The 24,644-nt window shown below is 35.0% G+C and overlaps 1 protein-coding gene across 4 annotated transcripts; it reads left to right on the top strand.

Annotated features, from left to right (window-relative positions):
* The first annotated feature begins 151 nt into the window (after window positions 1-151).
* LOC18111197 (pectinesterase) lies at window positions 152-22,982 on the top strand. 4 transcript variants are annotated; one of them, XM_052451600.1, is made up of 3 exons: window positions 152-239; window positions 20,975-21,978; window positions 22,063-22,982. In XM_052451600.1, the coding sequence occupies exons 1-3, from the start codon at window positions 217-219 to the stop codon at window positions 22,752-22,754; spliced, it is 1,719 nt and encodes a 572-aa protein (XP_052307560.1). In that variant the 5' UTR covers window positions 152-216; the 3' UTR covers window positions 22,755-22,982. The 4 variants fall into 4 exon arrangements, with proteins under 4 accessions (XP_052307560.1, XP_052307559.1, XP_052307561.1 ...); XM_052451599.1 differs by having other exon boundaries at window positions 164-181; window positions 20,920-21,978; XM_052451601.1 differs by lacking the exon at window positions 20,975-21,978 and adding an exon at window positions 1,327-2,060 and having other exon boundaries at window positions 202-1,243; window positions 22,797-22,982.
* The last annotated feature ends 1,662 nt before the right edge of the window (window positions 22,983-24,644 follow it).

Genomic DNA, 24,644 nt, shown 5'->3' with positions numbered 1-24,644 from the left:
TCTCAAAACATTTACTTTTTCCCGGCTATTCAACATTATTGTAGAAGTGAATTATTCACTATCAAAATTGATTTTTATTAATATAACAATCGAAATATTCCCACATTACTTACTTTTTTGCCTCTATATATTGGTCCATGGTGTGGTCTTTCACCACACCATCATTTGAAGCACATAAACCCTGCTACTTCACTATCCTCCAAAAAACCAAAAAAGATGACCCAAGCCGGCCAGTACATCTCCATGTCCAAGAAAAACAAGAGGCTTGTCCTTGCTATTTTTGCTTCTTTCTTACTAGTTGCCACTATAATTGCCATTGCCATTGGCGTAAATTCTCGCAAAAACCCCACCAAAAATGATGCTGCTCATGCCTTACTGATGGCCTCATGCAACTCCACAAGGTATCCTGATTTGTGCTACTCAGCAGCTACCAGTTTCCCTGATGCTTCCAGGGGTGATCCCAAGGCAGTTATTCTGAACAACATAAACGCAACTATAGATGCTATTAATAGCAAAAAGATCGAAGCGGATAAGATCCTATCCACCAAACAACTTACACAACAACAAAAGACTGCTCTTGAGGATTGTAGGCAGAATTACGACAGCAGTCTTGCCGATCTAGAAAAGGTTTGGGGAGGGCTCAAACGCAACCCCAACAATGGACTTCTTCAACAAAAATCATACGCTGAAGATCTCACAACTAAAGTGAGTTCTTGTAAATCAAATGAAGACTCGTGTATCGATGGTTTCTCTCATTCATGGCTTTCTAGGAAATTGAGGGATATTTTTCGTGATCCCAGTGAAGATGATGCTGGAAAGATGTGTAGTAATACATTGGCATTGATCAAGAAGTTGATCGAAGACACTAAAGCCATTGCCAATAGGCTCAAGACCACAAGCAGGAAGCTCAAGGAGGAGGACGATATCGATGAAGGGTGGCCAAAGTGGTTGTCGGTAACGGACAGACGGCTGTTCCAATCATCATTGCTGACTCCAGACGTGGTGGTGGCAGCTGATGGCAGTGGGAAGTATAGGACAGTGTCAGCTGCAGTTGCTGCTGCACCTAAGCACAGCGGTAAGAGGTATATTATCAAAATCAAGGCAGGTGTCTACAGGGAAAATGTGGAAGTTCCAAGCGAGAAAACTAACATCATGTTTCTTGGAGATGGAAGGAAAAAAACTATCATCACAGCAAGTAGGAATGTGGTTGATGGCGGCACAACCTACCATTCTGCCACTGTTGGTATGTGCATTGATTTTATTTTTTTATTTTCCTAATTATTTTCTATGCAAGACTCTAATGGGACATCTTGATGAACCTTGCAGCCGTGGTGGGTCAAGGATTCCTAGCCAGAGACATAACCTTCCAGAACACAGCCGGCGCCTCCAAGTATCAAGCCGTGGCACTACGAGTTGAGTCTGACTTTGCAGCGTTCTATAAATGTGGCATGCTGGCCTACCAAAACACCCTCTATGTCCACTCAAACCGTCAGTTCTTCACAAACTGCTACATAGCAGGCACTGTTGATTTCATTTTCGGCAATTCTGCAGCTGTTTTCCAAGATTGTGACATCCATGCTCGCCGTCCTAATCCAGGACAAACAATCACGATAACTGCCCAAGGGAGGAGCGATCCTAATCAAAACACTGGCATTGTAATTCAGAAGTCTAGAATCGGTGCTACTCCTGATCTACAGCATGCCAGGAGTAATTTCTCTGCGTATCTTGGTAGACCCTGGAAAGAGTATTCAAGGACTGTTATCATGCAATCATCCATAAGTGATGTGATAAGCCCAGCCGGATGGCGTGAGTGGAAGGGCAGATTCGCACTTAACACATTACATTTTGCAGAGTACGAAAACAGTGGGGCTGGTGCCGGAACCGCCGGAAGGGTTCCCTGGAAAGGATACAAGGTGATCACCGATGCAACTGAGGCTCAAGCTTTTACTGCTCGCAACTTCATCACTGGTAGTAGCTGGTTGAAATCCACTACCTTCCCATTCTCTCTTGGTCTCTGAACTGGGTTTTATCCATGCTATCCCTACCCACTTCTACCTTACCTAGTATGTGTGGATTGAGTGTCTCGAGTAGCTCTGGTGCTTCTTGTTTTTTGTTCGTTTTTTTTTTGTTTTACAAGTTTTGGTTCATCTTTTTGGAATGTTGCAATCTCCTCTCCCATGGAGAGCTTGTGTTTTTGGTCCTAGACTGGACTCTTACTTATGAAATAAAGAGTGTTTCAAATTAATTTGCTTGTTATTGTTGCTTAAATTAATTTCTCTATTTGCCTTTTGCAATTGATAATGATTATGCATCCTTTCTAATACAAAATATGTTCTTTTCTAAACTGTTTTCATCCCTTGGATCATATGTTTGGCAACATGTTGGGTATGACAGCGCAACATACCCATTCTTTTCTAGGATGAAAACCAAACTCTAAAAGATTAACTTATTAAACTTATAAAAATATAAGAATTACTTATACAACTGTTACATAAATTTTTTCATAGACACAAGTGATCTTTCTATATAAAATTAATTTAATATAAATATCATTTGACAAACACCTATATATTACTTATAAGTATCTATCATACCTTAACTTATGAGAATAAATGTTTTCTTTAATAAAATAAAGAACATAATATGTATCAGTCTTAATGAATCTAATTAATGTTCAGTCTTAATAGAATATTTACTATGAATATTTAGAAAAATGCTTTGAAGCAATAGAAATCTCATAATTATAACAACTTTATAATTTTATTTGCAAAATATTTTTGTTCCAATGACTTTATCTTTACTCAAGTTTCATTAATCATGTCGCACCCTCGCGGCGGAGCGCGGCGTCACGGCGACCATCGATTGATTTCGGGGTCTTTTTGTGTAAAGGAGTCGCCACCTAGTATTATGGTCACTAGGAAACCTAACTGGTCTTTCAGAGATTCTAAGGCAAGGGACTGGTTGCGTAAAGGGAAGGTATTAGCACCCCTAGTACGCCATACCTAAGGTAAGCTGCTTAGTATTTGGTTTGTCTTATAATTGCTATGGTGTTGATGTTTTCTAATCCCATCAGTTTTCTAGGTTTTGATTCAAACTAAACTTATTAGGATAGAAACCCAAGGAAGTTCCATGTGCTTTAAAAGCTCATTTTCCCCTTAGTTTTTCAAGGGTTTGCGACTTGTAAATCGCAAGGAGGAGGGGCAAAAATTTAGAAATCTAGGGTGCTTTAAAAACCTATTTTTTTGTCTTAGTGTTTTAACTCTCATAGCTCGTAAATCGTGGAAAAAAAAATTTGAAATGTCCTCGATTATAATCAAGGCTTCTTTCAAGGATGTGTGCGGATTTATTACTCCCAATAATATTTTGGATATTCGTCCTTTAAGGATTTCTTTATCCAAACATTAGCGGTGAATAATAGATGAATTCCCCCCAAAATAAGATTTTTATATTTTTTTTGGAATATTGGCCAATACCCTTTGGAGTTTTACAAACATGTTGTAAAATCCAGAAATGCAAGAAAAACAATTTTGATGTTTAAGAAATCCATGCGAAAACACATTTTCGAAACTTCCAATGTTTTTTTTTGTATATAAAAAAAGAGCGTTCAAAACATGTTAGGGTATTGGCCGTATTGCAACACACAAGAAAATATTTTTTTTATTTTTTTTGTCAAAACGCAAACATCATAATTAGACATACACCAAAATGGAAAGTAGCAAGCCATCATTCATATTACAAGAAACTTGAAACAATTCGTAACAAAAATCGTTCAAAGCCAAATCAGCTTAAAATTCTGTACACTGGAAAGGACTAAGCACGTATGGATGAGGGAGCCGAAGTTTTGAAACTGAAATTTTTAAATCAAAATCCTACTGCATAAAACCATGACTCATGACCTATTTTCTTTTTAACAATCCAAGAGAAAAAAGTAAACTGCCATGCTAGTTTCATACAAAACAACAAAAAAAAAGCTTGGGACGGCATGCTTTCATAACACATATATATCATAGACTAGAAACCAAAACAACGCTATTTCAATAAAATGGAAGGACACGAACAGAAAAGGGAGCTGCTGATGAAGAAAACAAAAGCCCCCTTTCCCGGTTCCTTAATTCTGTCATGCTAGTTTCATACAAAAAAGAAAAGCTTGGGACGGCATGCTTTTATAACACATATATATCATAGACTATGAAACCAAAGCAAGACCTGGCCGGCTATTTCAATAAAATGGAAGGACACGAACAGAAAAGGGAGCTGCTGATGAAGAAAACAAAAGCCCCCTTCCCCGGTTCCTTAATTCTGTCAACAGCGAAAGACAGGAGATAAAAAAACAGCGGCTAGCCAAAGCTTAACATAGTCACCTATCCAAAACTCAAAACCACGGCAGGAACAACACAAAGCAAACGGGTATTGTACAGTCTAAAATTGAAAACGAATGTGCAAAAAAAAAAAAAAAACAAAACAGATACAAAAGATTTAAAGGCAGCGAAGGAGGAGAAAATTAAGACTTACCTGCAGGTCTCACTATTTTCTTTTCTGCAAAGGATGAAATAAAACCAAGCAAACGTTGCTGTCAAGGTTTAGTAACAAAGCTCCCTCTCCGTCTTGTTTTTTTTCTTTTCTTCCCTCACGGTGACACTGGAATGCAAACAAGAAACTTCCTCTATTCTGCGTTTTTGTTTACTCTGCCTCTCTTGCGTTTTTCTTTTATTTTTCTGCTCTCCTTTTGCTATTTTTCTGCTCTCCTTTTTTGCCGCCTACTGTCAATCTTCCCTACCTCATAGTAACACTGGCGAATGAAAGAAACTCTCTATTCTCTGCGTTTTTCTATTCTGTCTTTGGCTGTTTTTTTTTCTTTTCTCTCCGTTTTTCTCCTCTTTTATGCTCTTTTTTTTTCTCTCTTTTTCTGCTCTCTCTCTGCCGCCCCTTGCTAGGTCATTAGAGGGGTTTATATATAGTCTAGAATATCTCTATTTAGGAAAGATTTAATGCATTAATTCTAGGACGTAAATCCCTACTGATTTGCAGTAAAAAAAACGCAAAAGGAAGCTGCAATATTCTGATTTTGTGCTGGTGCTTTACGTCTGATTTCTTTCTAGTTTTAGAGGAGGGTGTGGCTATTTTCTTTCCTTCCATAGGGCCAGCTGCTCCCTTTCAAATGAGGCAAGAAAAAACGTGGTTGCAGCTCCAAAATTCAGGCATGATGATAAAGGAAAAACAGCAGGAATTTGTAGCGAAAAAAAGGAAAGAAATCAGATGGAGGGTGCAGCTGCAAAGTCTCATTTTCCTTATTCGGTGTGGAAAAAATCCTGTCATTTATGATGATCCAGCCCCCTCTCCAGCTTTCAATATCCTTCTTCAATTCAATCCCTCATTTTAACAATTCTCGATTCAGTCCTTGGTCCAAAAAAAAATCCTTCGAATCAGCCCCGCGAACTTGGGTTATATCCTTCCCGCAGCAGAATTTTCTGCCCTCACGTTCGATATTCAAATGGGAATATCTTGAGCTTCTGATATCGAAATCAAGTGATTCAAAAGCCTAAATTCATCTACGCGTCTAGGACTACAACTTTGATGAAGGAGTTGAAGTGAGATAAAATCTTTTTACAGAACAGAAACTGGCAGTAATCTAGTTGGTCAAAAGGGATCTCCGGGTCGAACTCAAAAACTGACGAATGCCGAGAATCCTGATATGACTGAGAGTATGAAATAAGAATGAAAATCATAAAAACTAGGCCAAAAATAGAGTTTCTTTAGTGCAGACTCGGGTCAATATCCTTCTCGCAGCAGAATTCTCTGCCTTCACGTTAGATATTCAAACGGGAACATCTTAGGCCTCTGATATCGAAATCAAGTGATTCAAAAGCCCAAATTCATCTACGCGTCTAGGACTACAACTTTGATGAAGGAGTTGAAGTGAGATAAAATCTTTTTACAGAACAGAAACTGGCAGTAATCTTGTTGGTCAAAAGGGATCTCCGGGTCGAACTCAAAAACTGACGAATGCCGAGAATCCTGATATGACTGAGAGTATGAACTAAGAATGAAAATCACAAAAACTAGGCCAAAAATAGAGTTTCTTTAGTGCAGACTCGGGTCAATATCCTTCTCGCAGCAGAATTCTCTACCTTCACGTTAGATATTCAAACGGGAACATCTTAGGCCTCTGATATCGAAATCAAGTGATTCAAAAGCCCAAATTCATCTACGCGTCTAGGACTACAACTTTGATGAAGGAGTTGAAGTGAGATAAAATCTTTTTACAGAACAGAAACTGGCAGTAATCTAGTTGGTCAAAAGGGATCTCCGGGTCGAACTCAAAAACTGACGAATGCCGAGAATCCTGATATGACTGAGAGTATGAACTAAGAATGAAAATCACAAAAACTAGGCCAAAAATAGAGTTTCTTTAGTGCAGACTCGGGTCAATATCCTTCTCGCAGCAGAATTCTCTGCCTTCACGTTAGATATTCAAACGGGAACATCTTAGGCCTCTGATATCGAAATCAAGTGATTCAAAAGCCCAAATTCATCTACGCGTCTAGGACTACAACTTTGATGAAGGAGTTGAAGTGAGATAAAATCTTTTTACAGAACAGAAACTGGCAGTAATCTAGTTGGTCAAAAAGGTTCTTGATCTGACAAAACTGAGCATCCAAATCTAACTGAGAATCTGCTCTAAGAACAATAATCCCTAGGACCTAATAAAGGTGTACGTCAATTTTTCAATGTGTAATGAGTGACAGGATATACCTAGGATGGTCAGATATCGTACGAAATTGAGTCAGAATCAGAGCCTAAGTTGGAACCAAAAAAAATTGCGACAGCAGCAGAACTATTTTTTTAGTGCAAATTCTGAGGGATTTATTCAACCTTAAAGACCAGATAAAAAAGAACGAATTTAGCATTATGAAGACTCCTGATCAACCTAAGAAAACCTGATGATTTTGGTAGTAAAGGGGAAGGATAAAAAGAGCAGAAAACAGCTCAAACAAGGTTTCAAAATATTTCTTTCTGTGCCTTTGTCAATCTTTTGGCGAATATGAGCTAAACTCCTACACTCTGTTCAAAAGAGGTATACATCGTCTCCAGCACGTGGGGTCCAAAATTGAGTAACAACAAATCAAATACTTGATGAATATTAAAGATAAATAAAGTCTTTATTAAAAATGAAATATATTTATATGACTAAAGTCAATGCCACATGTAACCAACCGAATAACTACAAGACATATACATTAACAATTGAATATTATCATATTTGCACATTTTGCTCCAAAATTAACCCAGCTTGTAAAAAAGTTAGGTTGCGTTTGAAAAAAAATTTCAAATCCTATTCAAAGAATCAATGATTATGGTGTTGAGAACAACATGATTTGACAGGGTAGACATACTCCATGTTATAATGTCTTGATGCAACCCTCGTGATCATGCGATCACACAACCCACAATCAAGATTAAAATCTAATCCCAGAAAGCTAAAAGATGTCTGATAGGAGTGTGACACAATGAAAACCTATCCTAATGCATCGACACTAGTGGAATTGTATCGAATGACGCCACGTAGCTAGTTAGTCTTTAGTAAGTTAGTTTTAGTTCTTTCAAGAACCAAAGGATGCAAGAATCACTCTTACACGTTAAGTTGAGAAAAATTCAGAATTATTATTGATCAAAAGGTGTAGAAACTAAGTTTTACAAGAATTTAAGTACTTCTGAGAAATTAACCTTAATGGATCTACCTTTGTGGGCTGAATTGATCCACTGATAAAACTGACCCAAAACCTATACTAGTAAGCCCAAACCTTGATCCAAACAAGCATTAGATCCTAGTTGAAAACAAAGTATTAATTAAGCCCAAACAAGCCTTGGGTTGTAGCTGATGTAAAAGAAATAAAGTTTATAAGTTTGATTCTTATGCTGCCGTGAGAAGAGAAGAAGAAAAGAAAATATTTCCAGTCTGATACAAGGCTTATTTATAGCCTACAATGCTGCCCAATAATCATAGGAATTAAAGGAAAAGTTGTGACTCAAGTAGTTTTTTAGATAAAAGAGAATTTTAATTGCAGTCTTGTATTTATCCTTCGTTTGAAAGAAAACTAGTTGTTGTCCTAAACCTTCCTTGTAGGATTAAAAAACTCCCCAAAATAAGCTAACCAATCTATCAGTAAATACCACCAACTTTGTGGTCCATTAAAAATCCTTGTAGAACTAGAAAATTCCCAAAACAAACTACCACATCCTTGTAGGAAAATGATCATTACCAAATAGGAAGTTCACAAATCAAAAGAAAGTAAATAATAAAACTTATTCAGCTTGTTTTGACCTATATCGTAAGGCCTTTCCAAACTCCGATTGACCTGAAATTTTTCTCGAACATAGAAAACAATTCCAGGAAACTTTAGGTACCAACCCAATCCAACAGCCGGATTGAAAATTATGATTGTTGTCATAAAACTTTACAGTAGGCATAATTACACTAGAATTTGAATTTCCTTGTTCAACCCTTCCTTGGAACGTATCATCCCCTCTCTCTTTAAGATGACCCCTCCTCGAATCACCAATATGTATGATGGATGTTTCATAAGCCTTTTGTTTAAGCCTTTATAGCTATTTTGCTTGCGAATACATGCCTCCAACTTTGTAGAGTTCATCAAACTTTCTATAATGTTAAGGAAAAACAATGTTTCTTAAACACAACATGGTAGTTGGTTTCGGAGACTATATAAATAGCTAGGTCCCTTTGGATTGCAAGCTATTGAGAACCTTTTCTCCATTGATGGAGCTGAATCTCAAGAAGCATTTGGTGGAAGTAGCGGCCACGTCCATCACTGGAAAGCTCATAAAGGACTCCACAAAGCAGTGTTTTGATCGCATGAGATATGAATATGTGATGGTGAAACTTGCAGACTGGGATGCAGCTCTCTGAAAGAAGAAGAAACCACTCATTTGAGAAGTCTAGAAGGGCATTAGCTAGAAGACTCTTCTCAGCATCAATTGTTGACATGTGTCCCCATTTCACCTCCTAACAAAGGAAAAACCCTAAAGTTACAAAGCTCATAGAAACATTTAGTTATAACCCAAGATGGATATTGCCATTACACACACACTCCTTGCTTTAGATCTGCCTTCCATGGAAGGGAGAGTCTTTAGATGCCTTGATCTTGTACTTTGGATGGGCATGAACATAAGTAGAGTAAAACTTATCATTACCCCTATAGAACCTCTCCCACAATAGTAGCATAGGCAGTGACCCTCTAGTAAAAAACATGAAAGCCATTTTAGGGACTCTGTCAAAGGGATAATCCTCCTTGTATGGCACCAAAGGGGCAGTGATGAGACAAACTATTTTTCCTGAAAGATGTTTCCATATATATTCAAAGACATAACACCCTGATCACTAGGTTTTACAATCGTGCAATTATGACATGATGATTTAGTGTGGTCTGTGAAAATATTTGTGCTTGTGAATTGATGATGAGAGAACCTGTTGCTATCCCTAGAATTGAACATGAAACATAGACAATTAAGATTGACAACATTTGCACTAGTTTTAGCAAACCTATAAGCTAAAATCCAAAATCCAATTTTCTATTTGATAAAAGTTAAACACTTCATCCATGCGATGTGTGATTACAGTCAACGTTTTAGAAAGCATGTATGGAAATATAATCAAGCAATTATAAAAATAATTTATAATCTTTAATTATTCAAAACCCTTCATTTCATCTTTTGGTGTCGTGCTTTATTTTTTCTAGAATTAGTGATTGTGTTAATTTGATTTTATTAGTCTAAAATATACTTTCTTGATTTATCTTTTCAATATGCCCCCTTAACTCATGGGGATTTTAAAGAAAAAATTACATGAGTTTATGATATCTATATTTAAAAATAATTTTAAAATCTTTGATGATCATTTTGAGAAATAACTTCAACAGTCCAGGATATTCAAGCCAATAACAATCAAAGAAAAGGATCCAACAAAATAATATCTAACTCTTTGTAAGCTATAAAAGAAATCCAAGTCAAATCTTACTTGAGTTTGTAAGTTGAAAACATAATATGAAGTTGATACTGCATAAACAAAAAGGAATACCACCGATGCAATTAAAAAATAATCTACAAATTATGATTATAAAGATAAAAAAAAGGCTAATAGATTTTAAAAGTAGAGTTTAAAGCACTTGATTGATGGAATATTGGTTGACAGTAATATGATTTTGTTGTATGGGATTTATGATGATTATGGAAAGAAAATTAAAAAAATTAAAAAGGGCTAATAATAAAAAGTAAACAAATATTAAAAAGAATTAATGCTATGCAAGCAACAATGAACAATAATGTCACCTATTGATAAGACAAAATAGTTAGAGAATTTCAGTGTATAAGAGTCGTCAACTTTAATAAGTATTATGAAAAAAAATTAAAAAAAACCCTGAATTTACTTTCTAGAGGTCACCAATTTGAGTCCCACAAATCTCAGGGCTGCTGGAAGCTTACATGGTCGTTAACTTCAGAGCTCGTGGGATTAGTCGAGGTACGTGCAAATTAACTTGGACACCCACGTTAATCTAAAAAAAAAGTTAAAAAACATTTATTGATTGGATATGTGATTATTATTAAAAGGTGTAAGTATATAATCAAACAATTATGAAAACAAATCACAATCTTCAATTATCCAAAATCCTTAATTTCACTTAATAAAAAGGGTTAGCAATAAATAATGAAACCAAACTAAGTAAGTAAAACCTTAATGACTAAGTAAATAAAACCTTAATAAGATGTTCAAAATAAGGATTTAGAAGTTAATTGGATAGTGATTTTAAAATAGGATATATTTATGTGCCTCACTAATCTATCAAGCTGTATATATCTATTCTTAGATATTTTTTTTGTCATAGTTTTTTTAATATTTACTGTGTTATTATAGATAATTAAAATTTGATTTCAAGAAATATATATAAAAAAAAAAGGAAAGAAAAACAATGCTTTTATTTGGTTTAACATATGCACACAAGCCATATGAGGATGCTATTTATTTATTTCTGGTATGTAATTTATTTATTATCTAATGCCACTTTTCAACAATTAGAGCTATACTAGTTATGAAAATTCTGTTTTTACTTTTATTTTTCCTACAATTCATAGCAACATTAACATTGAGCATATATTCAAAAAACTAATAATTAAGATTACATTTACTCAATAAAAAAAAATAATGTCTCGTCCGTAATGTAACACGAGCCTTCGAACTAGTTTTACTTTAAACAATATTTTTTTTTACAAAGTAATTCTTTGATTAGATTATTTGAATTAATAATGTATAGCGGAGTAATCTTCTTATCTAATTTAATTTTAAATTTAAATCAAACCGAATTAATGTTAATTCGTTGATTTTTTTCTATAAACTCCACGTGATTTCCATTGACACTTGGGCATCCCCATTTCCTCTTGAGCACTCAACATTTATCATCTTTCCTCTTTAGCATCTCACCTTCTTTATTATATATGGTTGATGCTGCCTATGCAATTTGTTTATATTTTTGTTTTATGTTAATCAAGTCACTATCTTCCATTCAAAAAACAAAGAAGAAAAAAAAAGAAATTAATAATTCCTGTTCATTGATATGAAAAAAAATAATTAAATTTGAGAATTCTTTTTAAATTATATTGTTGTGGTCAATGATGAGGAAAAATATTAAAATATTAGATTTCTCTTCATGTAATTAATTAATGAGTAAAAGCTAGCAATTAGAACCTTAACCAGGGGAAAACCTGTAATTTTAGGTTAATAGATTAAAAAAAGCCAATTGATCGAAACAATTAATTAAGAATATGTGCTCCTAATTAACAATACTATTAGACTTTATATAATATAATTTATTAAAAAATATAACACAATAATAGTGAGATCGTATGTAAGCTCGAATAACTAATTAAATTTGATATAAACAATTTGATGAACACCAAGATTTGTTTTTATTTTAATACATTTTAACATGTTAATCAAATGATTTTTTTTTCGACAACAATCATATTTTCAAATTAAATTTAATTATCTTATTGAAAGATCTCAACACATCTGCTTTTAGATGATTAAAAAAAAAAAAAAAACATGTTTCACGTTGAATAAGGTGCATGCCTAAAAGCTTCCTTCCTGCAGTATCTGTAATTATTTAATGGAGGAAGAAAAGAATAAAGTAAAGTAGCGAATAAAAAAATTAAAAAACAAATAAGAAAGAAAGAAAAAAGGATAGAAAAGATTAGAGAAACCAAATTCACGTTGGCCTTGAAATTTCATCCAATTGAAATCTCAGAGTGAGACTTGAAAAGGAAAAAAAAAATTAGAAAAGTGAACAAATTTACTAGTTTGATCAAGTTTGCCTAATAATTTTTTAAAATATTTTTTAATTGAGAATGAGTTATAATGATTTTTTTTATTTTTTTATTTTTAATATTAACAAATTAAAATAATTTATAAACACAAAAAAATATATCAAATTAATATTTTTTCACGTAAAACATATTTTAAAAAGCAAGTTGTAACACAAAAATAAATACTCAAGACCTACATGTTCTAGATTTTTCTTACTCAAAAATTTATTCTACAACACTTGGTGTAGTGATACACAAATATTTACCATAAACATAATTTAATTTTATTCTTAATTTATTTTAATAATTATCAAGATCAATCAAGTTTATTAGATCATATTAAGACTACTCACATGTAATTTAATTTTAAATTTAAACTGGATAATAAATTAGATTAAAAAATTTCAGATTTTAAGATTAACTTGTTAGATTAGAGATTAATAAAAATATTAGCTAGCTAGTTCTTAATGACTTAGATATTTTTTAATTATATTTTAAAAATATAATTAGACTCGCAGTGAGTAAACTAATTCTATTCTAAGCAATTTGGTTTTTATTTTTAATTACAAAATTAATCAGTCTTTGACAAGATCGATCATTAGGTTAATATATATAGTTTATAGTCAGATGAATTTATTATCTAAATATTCAGTCTCAATCCTCTCTTTATCCCGTTGGCGGGCACTGGCCGGGTATCCCCATTCCCTCAGGATCACTCAAAGGTACGTGATTTTCCATACACACTATATATCGTCTGGGATGTAAAGTTTTGGGGATGGGGTGACAAGTCCAAGGTCGTTTTTCATAGTTCCAACTAGTGTTTTGAAGGAAATATTAAGATTTATTCTTTCCTGGTAGATTCACGGATACCTTCACATATAGAAAAGAAAAATATTTGTATACCTTCATACGACACTTTTATTAACGTGACGATAGTGAGCCTGACTGATGCCTTCCAGATAAGCTTATTGCAGACTGTTGCCGAAACAGGATTGCCCCCGTTGGAGATGTTTCAGCACAGAGGAGCTTAAACGTGGGAATGTTGTATTGGACAGCTTGCAATGCTTGAAGATCTTTTTGGTATCTGAAACATTAATTTCTGTTCCTTGAACTGAATGTCATGTCAGAGTGTAAAGTTGATTACAACAAAATTCAATGATAAATGATTCTTTTTTTTGTCTCAACTTTTATAATTCCATCAATTGGAGGTAAACAAAAAACATATGCGGATGTTATCATGTCATCATCGTACAATGTTACAAGTTCAATGGCCTGCCTACGTGATGGTGAAACGTCCATCACTGGAAAGCTCATAAAGGACTCCACAAAGTTGTGTTTTGATCGCATGAGATATGCATACGTGATGGTGAAACTTGTAGACTGGGATGCAGCTCTCTGAAAGAAAAGGAAACCACTCATTTGAGAAGTCTAGAAGGGCATTAACTAGAAGACGCTTCTCAGCATCAATTGTTGACATGTATCCCCATTTCACCTCCTAACAAAGGAAAAACCCTAAAGTTACAAAGCTCATAGAGACATTTAGTTATAACCCAAGATGGATATTGTCATTACACACACACACTCCTTGCTCTAGATCTGCCTTACATGGAAGGGAGAGTCTTTAGATGCCTTGATCCTGTACTTTGGATGGGCATGGACATAAATAGAGTAAAGCTTCTCATGACCCCTAAAGAACCTCTCCCACAATGGTAGCATAGACAATGACCCTCTAGTAAAAAACATTTTTTTTTGAAAGATGTGTATATTATTTAAACGCCAAAGCCTGGCGGGAGTAGTACAGAAACTACACAATATCTTACTATGGCAAAAAGCCATAAATAGGATAAAGCGCAGTATAAGAAAAATAAAAGCAAAGAAAACCTTAGAATAGCCATCCGAATGAGCTCAAAGCTAAACAATCCTCTACAAAACAAAAACGAAAATAACTCAAAGTCATAGTGGGAGAAGACACAAGAGCAAGGCCATAGAATAGAAAAAAAAAAAGGTGTAGTCAAAGCCAGGCAACAAAATCACTTGATCTCTGCACTCCTTGTTTAGCCATGCAGTCTGCCATGCAATTACTTTCACGGAAGATATGGGAGAAGGTGATTGAACCAAAATATGCTTTCAGCCTATTAACAGAGGAGAACAGATTATGATGCTTCCAGGGACGGCTGTGAGGCTTATTCATCCATCTAATAGCATTGACAGAGTCAGATTCTATGATGAGGTGTTGATGGTGGAAGAGACAATTAGATGCTGAAAGTTCAATGGCTTTGACAATAGCCCTTAACTCAGCAATATTAGAGTCTAAAATACCAATTGGAACAGAGAACATACCGAGAAGATGTCCATGATGATTTCGCAGTACACCACCTATTCCAGAAGGGCCTGGCTTACCAAGAGACGAGCCATCCACGTTCCATTTAAGGCTATTAATCATAGGAGGAGACCACATATTATGAATCCTGAAAGAGTGGGCATTGGACCACCGAAGTAAGCCATATGCCGATCTGATCAGATCTGAAGGGGAGTATGGGAAATCAGAATGGATAGCTTTTAGCCATAGACATAGACAGGTGATAATAAGAAAGAATATTGAATCGTAGTCAGGTGTCTTCTGTTGGAAGATCAGATCATTTCGAAGTAGCCAAAGAGACCATGCCACTGAGAAGAACAACATCAGCCACGCCTTCCTCTGAAAATGACCATGCACCATGGAAGTCCATTGAGACCACAAATCTGAGAAGCTCTTTGGGCAACACCAAACTAAACCCCACCACTTAATGATTTTGGACCAAATGAGCCAATGTTTATGACATTGAAGCAGGATATGGTCCACCGATTCTGCCTCCACTAGGCAGATAGGGCAATTTGATTCTGAGCTACTCAATATACCTCTTCGAACCAACATACATCGAGTGTTGATTCTGTTAATGATAGCCATCCAGCAAAAGATCTCTACCTTAGGAGGGACAATACCTTTCCAAATTCCAGCAAACGAGAAGGCATTGTTTGTGGAAGGCTTTGGGCTTAACAATCCACAGAGAGATTTAACTGAAAATCTTCCTGAATTATTGTCCTTCCATATTAGTCTATCCTCTCCATCTTTGTCCATGAGTACAGTCGATAGGATTGCATAAAGCTGATAGAGCAAGCCAATGTTGCGCCCCCGTAGCGGACGTATCCAGGAAAAAACCCAAATCCACTCATACCCTTCCCACATTCCCATCTTAGCAATGCTGGCAGCTTTGTCATTGGATAATTGGAAAAGAGTAGGGAAGTGCTTTGCTAAACAGTGGTTATTAAGCCAGCAGTCAAGCCAAAATTTAGTCTTCTTGCCATTTCCGATAAGAACCAGAGATTGCTCTTTCACAATATCCTGCAGCTTATTATTTCTCACACAATGATTGACAATCCGGGACCATGTAGTTGCAGCTCCTGGAATAGGAGCTTGCAGCAGCAGATTAGAGCAATTGGTGATGTGGATGCTTTTGATCACATCCTTCCACATACTTGATTCCTCCGACCCAAACCTCCATAACCATTTAAAGAGCAGAGCTGTGTTTTTGTCCCTTAAGGGACCAATCCCAAGACCACCCGCTTGTTTTGGAAGAGTAACAGTGGCCCAGCTGACATTGCATATTTTGTGTCTTTCCTCATTTCCAGACCAGAGGAAGGATCGAAGTTTGTGATCAATTATGGAGGCAACCGAAGCAGGCATAGGGAACATAGATAGGTAGTAGATGGGGAGATTACTGAGCATAGATTTAATCAAGCACAAACGGCCCCCAATAGATAAGAACCTGCATTTCCACGAAGCCAACCGGAAACTGATATTGCGTAAAATAGGATTCCACATTGTAGCTCTGCCCAGGTTTCCACCGATAGGGAGTCCAAGATACATGAGAGGCAGCTGATCCTGCTTGCATCTGAGAAGCTGAGCCGTGAAGTTACATGTATGAGCTGCTACACCCACACCCACAATGCTACTTTTATAAAAATTGACCTTCAACCCCGAGACAAGTTCAAAGCATAATAGGATACGTTTAATGTTCTGCATGCTATGTAAAGAGTCTGAACTGAATAAACATGAAAGCCATTTTAGGGACTCTGTCAAAGCGATAGTCCTCCTTGTATGGCACCAAAGAAGCAGTCCAGAATATTTGATGTCATGAGATAAACTGTTTTGCCTGAAAGATGTTTCCATATATATTCAAAGATATAACACCCTGATCACTATGTTTTACAATCGTGTAATTATGACATGATGATGATTTAGTGTGGTCTGTGAAAATATTTGTGCTTGTGAATTGATGATAAGAGAACCTGTTGCTACCCCTAGAATCGAACATGAAATATAGACAATTAAGATTGACAACATTTTCACTAGTTTTATAAAATCTATAAGCTTCTTCGATCCATCTTCCTTGTTTCCACTTTTCCTTGTCGTTTTATCTTTAATCTTACTTCAATTAACAAACCAAAATCCAATTTTCTATTTGATAAAAGTTAACACTTCATCCATCCATGCAATGTGTGATTACAGTTAACGTTTTAGAAAGCATGTATGGAAATATAATCAAGCAATTATGAAAACAAATTATAATCTTTAATTATTCAAAACCCTTCATTTCATCTTTTGGTGCCGTGATTGATTTTTTCTATAATTAGTGATTGTGTTAATTTGATTTTATTACTCTAAAATATACTTTCTTGATTTATCTTTTCAATATGCCCCCTTAAATTCATGGGGATTTTAAAGAAAACATTACATGAGTTTATGATATCTATATTTAAAAATAATTTTAAAATCTTTGATGACCATTTTGAGAAATAACTTCAATAGTCCAGGATATTCAAGCCAATAACAATAAAAAAAAAAGGATCCAACAAAACAATATCTAACTCTTTGTAAGCCATAAAAGAAATCCAAGTCAAATCTGACTTGAGTTTGTAAGTTGAAAACATAATATGAAGTTGATACTTCATAAACAAAAAGGAATACCACAAAAGAAATTAAAAAATAATCTACAAATTATGATTATAAAGATAAATAAAAAAAAGGCTAATAGATTTTAAGATTAGAGTTTAAAGCACTTGATTGAGGGAATATAGGTTGATAGGAATATGATTTTGTTGTATGGGATTTATGATGATGATGGAAAGAAAATTAAAAAAATTAAAAAGGGAATATAGGATAATAAATATTAAAAAGAATTAATGCTCAGCAATCAACAATCAACAATAATGTCACCTACTAATAAGACAAAATAGTTAGAGAATTTCAATGTAGAAGAGTCGTTAACTTTAATATGTATTATGAAAAAAAATTAAAAAAATTCTGAGTTTGCTTTTTACAGATCACCAATTTGAGTCCCACAAATTTCAGGGCTGCTGGAAGCTTATATAGTTGTTAATTTCAGAGCCCGTGGGATTAGTCGAGGTGCGTGCAAATTGACCTGAACACCCACGTTAATCTAAAAGAAAAAATTAAAAAACATTTATTGATTGGATATGTGATTATTATTAAAAGGTATAAGTATATAATCAAACAATTATGAAAACAAATCACAATCTTCAATTATCCAAAATCCTTAATTTCACTTAATAAAAAGGGTTAGCAATAAATAATGAAACCAAACTAAGTAAGTAAAACCTTAATGACTAAGTAAATAAAACCTTAATACGATGTTCAAAATAAGGATTTAGAAGTTAATTGGATAGTGATTTTATAATAGGATCTATTTATATGCCTCACTAATCTATCAAGCCGTGTATATATATATATATATATATTCTTAGATTTTTTTTCTTGTCATAGTTTTTTTTAATATTTATTATAATTATAGAGAATTAAAATTTGATTTCAAGAAAAATAAAAAAAAAGGAAAGAAAAACATTGCTTTTATTTGGTTTAATATATGCACACAAGCCATATGAGGATGCTATTTTTTTTTTCTGGTATGTGATTTATTTATTATCTAATGCCACTTTTCAACAATTAGAGCTATATTAGTTATTATGAAAATTCTGTTTTTACTTTTATTTTACCTACAATTCATAGCAACATTAACATTGAGCATATATTCAAAAAACTAATAATTAAGATTACATTTACTCAATAAAAAAAATAATACCTTGTCCGTAATGTAACATGAGCCTTCGAACTAGTTTTACTCTAAATAAAAAAAAAATTTACAAAGTAATTCTTTGATTAGATTATTTGAATTAATAATGTATATTGGAGTCATCTTCTTATCTAATTTAATTTTAAATTTAAATCAAACCGAATTAATGTTAATTCGTTGATGTTTTTCTATAAACTCCACGTGATTTCCATTGACACTTGGGCATCCCCATTTCCTCTTGAGCACTCAACATTTATCATCTTTCCTCTTTAGCATCTCACCTTCTGCTGCCTATGCAATTTGTTTATATTTTTGTTTTATGTTAATCAAGTGACTATCTTCCATTCAAATTAAATACAAAGAAGAAGAAGAAAAGAAATTAATAATTCCTGTTCATTGATATGAAAAAAAAATAATTAAATTTGAGAATTCTTTTTAAATTATATTGTTGTGGTCAATGATGAGGCAAAATATTAAAATATTAGATTTCTCTTCATGTAATTAATTAATGAGTAAAAGCTAGCAATTAGAACCTTAACCAGGGGAAAACCTGTAATTTTAGGTTAATAGATTAAAAAAAGCCAATTGATCGAAACAATTAATTAAGAATATGTGCTACTAATTAACAATAGTATTAGACTTTATATAATATAATTTAATAAAAAATATAACACAATAATAGTGAGATCGTACCTAAGCTTGAATGGCTAAATTTGATATAAACAATTTGGTAAACACCAAGATTTGTTTTTATTTAAAAACATTTTAACATGATTTTTTTTCCGACAACTATCATATTTTCAAATTAAAATATTCATCAATTAAAATTAAATTTAAATATCTTATTTAATGATCTTAACACATCTGCTTTTAGATGATTAAAAAAAAAACCATGTTTCACGTTGTATAAGGTGCATGCCTAAAAGCTTCCTTCCCGCGCGCAGTATCTGTAATTTAAGGGAGGAAGAAAAGAATAAAGTAAAGTAGCGAATAAAAAAATTAAAAATCAAATAAGAAAGAAAGAAAAAAGGATAGAAAATATTAATTAGAGAAACCAAATTCACGTTGGCCTTGAAAAGTGAACAAATTTACTAGTTTGATCAAGTTTGATATTGTGCTGCCTAATAATTTTTTAAAATATTTTTTAATTGAGAATGAGTTATAATGATTTTTTTTATTTTTTTTATTTTTAATATTAACAAATTAAAATAATTTATAAACACAAAAAAATATATCAAATTGATATTTTTTCACGTAAAACATTTTAAAAAGCATGTTGTAACACAAAAATAAATACTCAAGACCTACATGTTCTAGATTTTTCTTACTCAAAAATTTATTCTACAACACTTGGTGAAGTGATACACAAATATTTACCATAAACATAATTTAAGCAATTTAGGTTTTATTTTTAATTACAAAATCAGTCTTTGACAAGATCGATCATTAGGTTAATATATATAGTTTATAGTCAGATGAATTTATTATCTAAATATTCAGTCTCATCAATCCTCTCTTTATCCCGTTGGCGGGCACTGGCCGGGTATCCCCATTCCCTCAGGATCACTCAAAGGTACGTGATTTTCCATACACACTATATATCCTCTTAATTTATCATCTCAAAATCTTGATAATCATGCATTTCCTCTTTAGCATATTCTCTGCTAGCTTCTTTATTATGGTTGACGCTGAATATATATATATATGGATTCAAAGGAAAAGCACTAAAGCTGCAAATGAAGAGAAAAACACAGAGAAAAATGCATGTGCTGCTGAGCACCCCACCATGTGCACAATATCCTAACAAAGCTAGCTTGACATGGTAGGAGAGAACACAAATAACCCTAGCTAATATATGGTTTTATTTATGAAAATAACAAGGAATATTCAGGAGTAGATGTTAAACCGATATATATTAACAAGAGGAAGAAAAATCAAAACCCCCGGCCAAATTTAAAAGGAAAAATAACAAGGAATATGAAAATATATAACGTAAAATCCAAAAACATAGCTCGAATGATATTTTCAAGATCTTCTGGAGCAGAGCTAGCTAGGGTAATTGAGCCTCCCTCCACTATATAACCAGGCCTTAAAATTCTCCTGAAAATATTTGAGCTTGATCAAAAGTTATGGCATTGTATTGCACACGTCTGTCTAAAACTACACGTGATATCTTATCTGCATATATAATTTATTAATGGCATATCTCATCTAACTATAATAGATCCTCATACAAAACCTTCACTTTTTTTCTGGCTGAGCAATTAATTTATTCAATATTAAAATTGATTTTTATTAATATAACAATCGAAATATATATAATATTCCCAAATTACTTACTTTTTTGCCTCTATATATTGGTCCATGGTTTGGTCTTTCACCACACCATCATTTGAAAGTCCATAAACCCTACTACGTACTTCACTATCCTCCAAAAAACCAAAAAAGATGACCCAAGCCGGCCAGTACACTTCCATGTCCAAGAAAAACAAGAGGCTTGTCCTTGCTATTTTTGCTTCTTTCTTACTAGTTGCCACTATAATTGCCATTGCCATTGGCGTAAATTCTCACAAAAACTCCACCAAAAATGATGCTGCTCATGCCTTACTGATGGCCTCATGCAACTCCACAAGGTATCCTGATTTGTGCTACTCAGCAGCTACCAGTTTCCCTGATGCTTCCGGGGGTGATCCCAAGGCAGTTATTCTGAACAACATAAACGCAACTATAGATGCTATTAATAGCAAAAAGATCAAAGCGAATAGTATCCTATCCACCAAAGATCTTACAGAACAACAAAAGACCGCTCTCAAGGATTGTAGGCAGAATTACGACAGCAGTCTTGCCGATCTAGAAAAGGTTTGGGGAGCGCTCACACGCAACCCCAACAATCAACTTCTTCAACAACAATCATACGCTGATCAGCTCACAACTCAAGTCACTTCTTGTAAAACAAATGAAGACTCGTGTTTGGATGGTTTCTCTCATAAATCGCTTTTGAGGGAATTGAGGGAGTGGTTTCATGATCCCAGTAAAGATGATGCTGGAAATATGTGTAGTAATACATTGGCATTGATCAAGAAGTTGATCGAAAACACTAAAGCCATTGCCAATAGGCTCAAGACCACAAGCAGGAAGCTCAAGGAGGAGGACGATAGCGCTGAAGGGTGGCCTGAGTGGTTGTCGGTAACGGACAGACGGCTGTTCCAATCATCATTGCTGACTCCAGACGTGGTGGTGGCAGCTGATGGCAGTGGGAAGTATAGGACAGTGTCAGCTGCAGTTGCTGCTGCACCTAAGCACAGCGCTAAGAGGTATATTATCAAAATCAAGGCAGGTGTCTACAGGGAAAATGTGGAAGTTCCAAGTGAGAAAACTAACATCATGTTTCTTGGAGATGGAAGGAAAAAAACTATCATCACAGCAAGTAGGAATGTGGTTGATGGCGGCACAACCTACCATTCTGCCACTGTTGGTATGTCCATTGATTTTATTTTTTTTATTTTCCTAATTATTTTCTATGCAAGACTCTAATGGGACATCTTGATGAACCTTGCAGCCGTGGTGGGTCAAGGATTCCTAGCCAGAGACATAACCTTCCAGAACACAGCCGGCGCCTCCAAGTATCAAGCCGTGGCACTACGAGTTGAGTCTGACTTTGCAGCGTTCTACAAATGTGGCATGCTGGCCTACCAAAACACCCTCTATGTCCACTCAAACCGTCAGTTCTTCACAAACTGCTACATAGCAGGCACTGTTGATTTCATTTTCGGCAATTCTGCAGCTGTTTTCCAAGATTGTGACATCCGTGCTCGCCGTCCCAATCCAGGACAAACAATCACGATAACTGCCCAAGGGAGGAGTGATCCTAATCAAAACACTGGCATTGTAATTCAGAAGTCTAGAATCGGTGCTACTCCTGATCTACAGCATGCCAGGAGTAATTTCTCTGCGTATCTTGGTAGACCCTGGAAGGAGTATTCAAGGACTGTTATCATGCAATCATCCATAAGTGATGTGATAAGCCCAGCCGGATGGCGTGAGTGGAAGGGCAGATTCGCACTTAACACATTACATTTTGCAGAGTACGAAAACAGTGGGGCTGGTGCCGGAACCGCCGGAAGGGTTCCCTGGAAAGGATACAAGGTGATCACCGATGCAACTGAGGCTCAAGCTTTTACTGCTCGCAACTTCATCACTGGTAGTAGCTGGTTGAAATCCACTACCTTCCCATTCTCTCTTGGTCTCTGAACTGGGTTTTATCCATGCTATCCCTACCTACTTCTACCTTACCTAGTATGTGTGGATTGAGTGTCTCGAGTAGCTCTGGTGCTTCTTGTTTTTTGTTTGTTTTTTGTTTGTTTTACAAGTTTTGGTTCATCTTTTTGGAATGTTGCAATCTCCTGTCCCAGTGGAGAGCTTGTGTTTTTGGTCCTAGACTGGACTCTTACTTATGAAATAAAGAGTGTTTCAAATTAATTTGCTGGTTATTGTTGCTTAAATTAATTTCTCTATTTACTTTTTGCAATTGATAATGTTAACTTGTAACCACTCGACTAGAAATTTGAATTTTAAATTAAATTGAATGATTATTAAACTAAATCTAGAATAAAATGTTAAATTTAAATTAATATGATCGATCATAAATCTAATCTGAGTTAGATTTTAAATAAACTTAAGCAACAATATTAGTAAAATAAGAACCCCAATAAAGGAGTCTATGTTAAATAAGGAAAAGAGTGGCAGTAGGCAGATGCACTGCTCGACTCCCAGTGTTTTCTTCCTTGCAGAAGAACTATTATTCCAGTTGGTCTAGGATTCCTTCATCAAGCTGTCCTACATCAACCTCCCCTGCTTGAAAAGAAAGCACCCTCGAGTTAGTTAGGTGAGAAGAACATTCATTGGGAGGATGATATTCGAATAGGTCAGCAATATTAAAGGTGGAAGATATGGCCATATCTACAAGGAGATCCACTACATATGCATTATCATTAATTTTCTGCAAAATTTGGAAAGGACCATGCTTCTTGTCGCTCAACTTGGTATATGTTCTCACTGGCATTCACCCTTTACGCTGATACACCATCACAAAATCTCCTACCTGAAAAACTTTAGCTCGCCGTTTGCGGTCAATTGCTGCCTTGTCCCTGGTATTAGATTCCTCTAGATTCTTCCACACTTCTTCCTGAATTGCTTTAATCCGGCCAGCCATATGCTCTACTGTAATACTCATACCAGGAAGTTTAGGTAGAGGCACCAAATCTAAAGCATGACTTGGGGGTTAACAGTACACAACTTTGAATGGAGTCTTCCCAATGGACCTGTTTAGCATGTTGTTATAAGCAAATTCAGCCTGTGCCAAATTAAGATCCCATTATTTAGGTTTCTCCCCAGATAGGCAATAGATTAAGTTTCCAAGAGTTCGGTTTACCACTTTTGTTTGGCCATTGGTTTGAGGATGGCTAGTGTTGTTGAAGTTCAAAGATGTGTCAAACCGTCACCATAAAGTCCTCCAAAAGTGACTTAAAAATTTAGTGTCCCGATCTAAAGTGATAGACTTAGGGACCTCGTGTAGATATACAACTTCTTTGAAGAACAAATTAGCGATATGCACAGCATCAGAAGTCTTTTTGCATGAGATAAAGTGAGTCATTTTAAAGTACCTGTCCACCACCACAAAGACAAAATCAAATCCACGATGAGTTCATGGAAGTCCCAGAACAAAGTCCATAGAAAGATCTTTCCAAGGAGCTGCTGAAATGGGTAAAGGCATGTATAGACCCGTGTTCTGAGTTTATCCTTTGGCTGCTTGGCACGTAGGGTAGCATTTGACATGGCTATCGATATCTCGTTTCAGCTGGGGCCAATAATACCTCTCTTCTGCAAAGGCTATTGTTTTATCACGACCTAGGTGCCTACCCAAGCCGCCACCATGTAGTTCGTGGATCACCTACTCCCGTAATGAGCTCCTAGGAATACACAATTGATTGCCTCGAAATAAATACCCCTCTTAAATATGCATTCCTTCATAAGAGAGTCTCTGCTGACATTTTACCCAGACATTGCCAAAATCCTCATCATCCGTATATAATTCCTTAAGACAGTCGAAACCTATAATTTCAGTTTGCATTGTGACAAGTT

Source organism: Populus trichocarpa, chromosome 3, assembly GCF_000002775.5.
Source record: "Populus trichocarpa isolate Nisqually-1 chromosome 3, P.trichocarpa_v4.1, whole genome shotgun sequence".
Taxonomy (NCBI): Eukaryota; Viridiplantae; Streptophyta; class Magnoliopsida; order Malpighiales; family Salicaceae; genus Populus; species Populus trichocarpa.
This window is presented reverse-complemented; position numbering and strand designations above follow the sequence as displayed.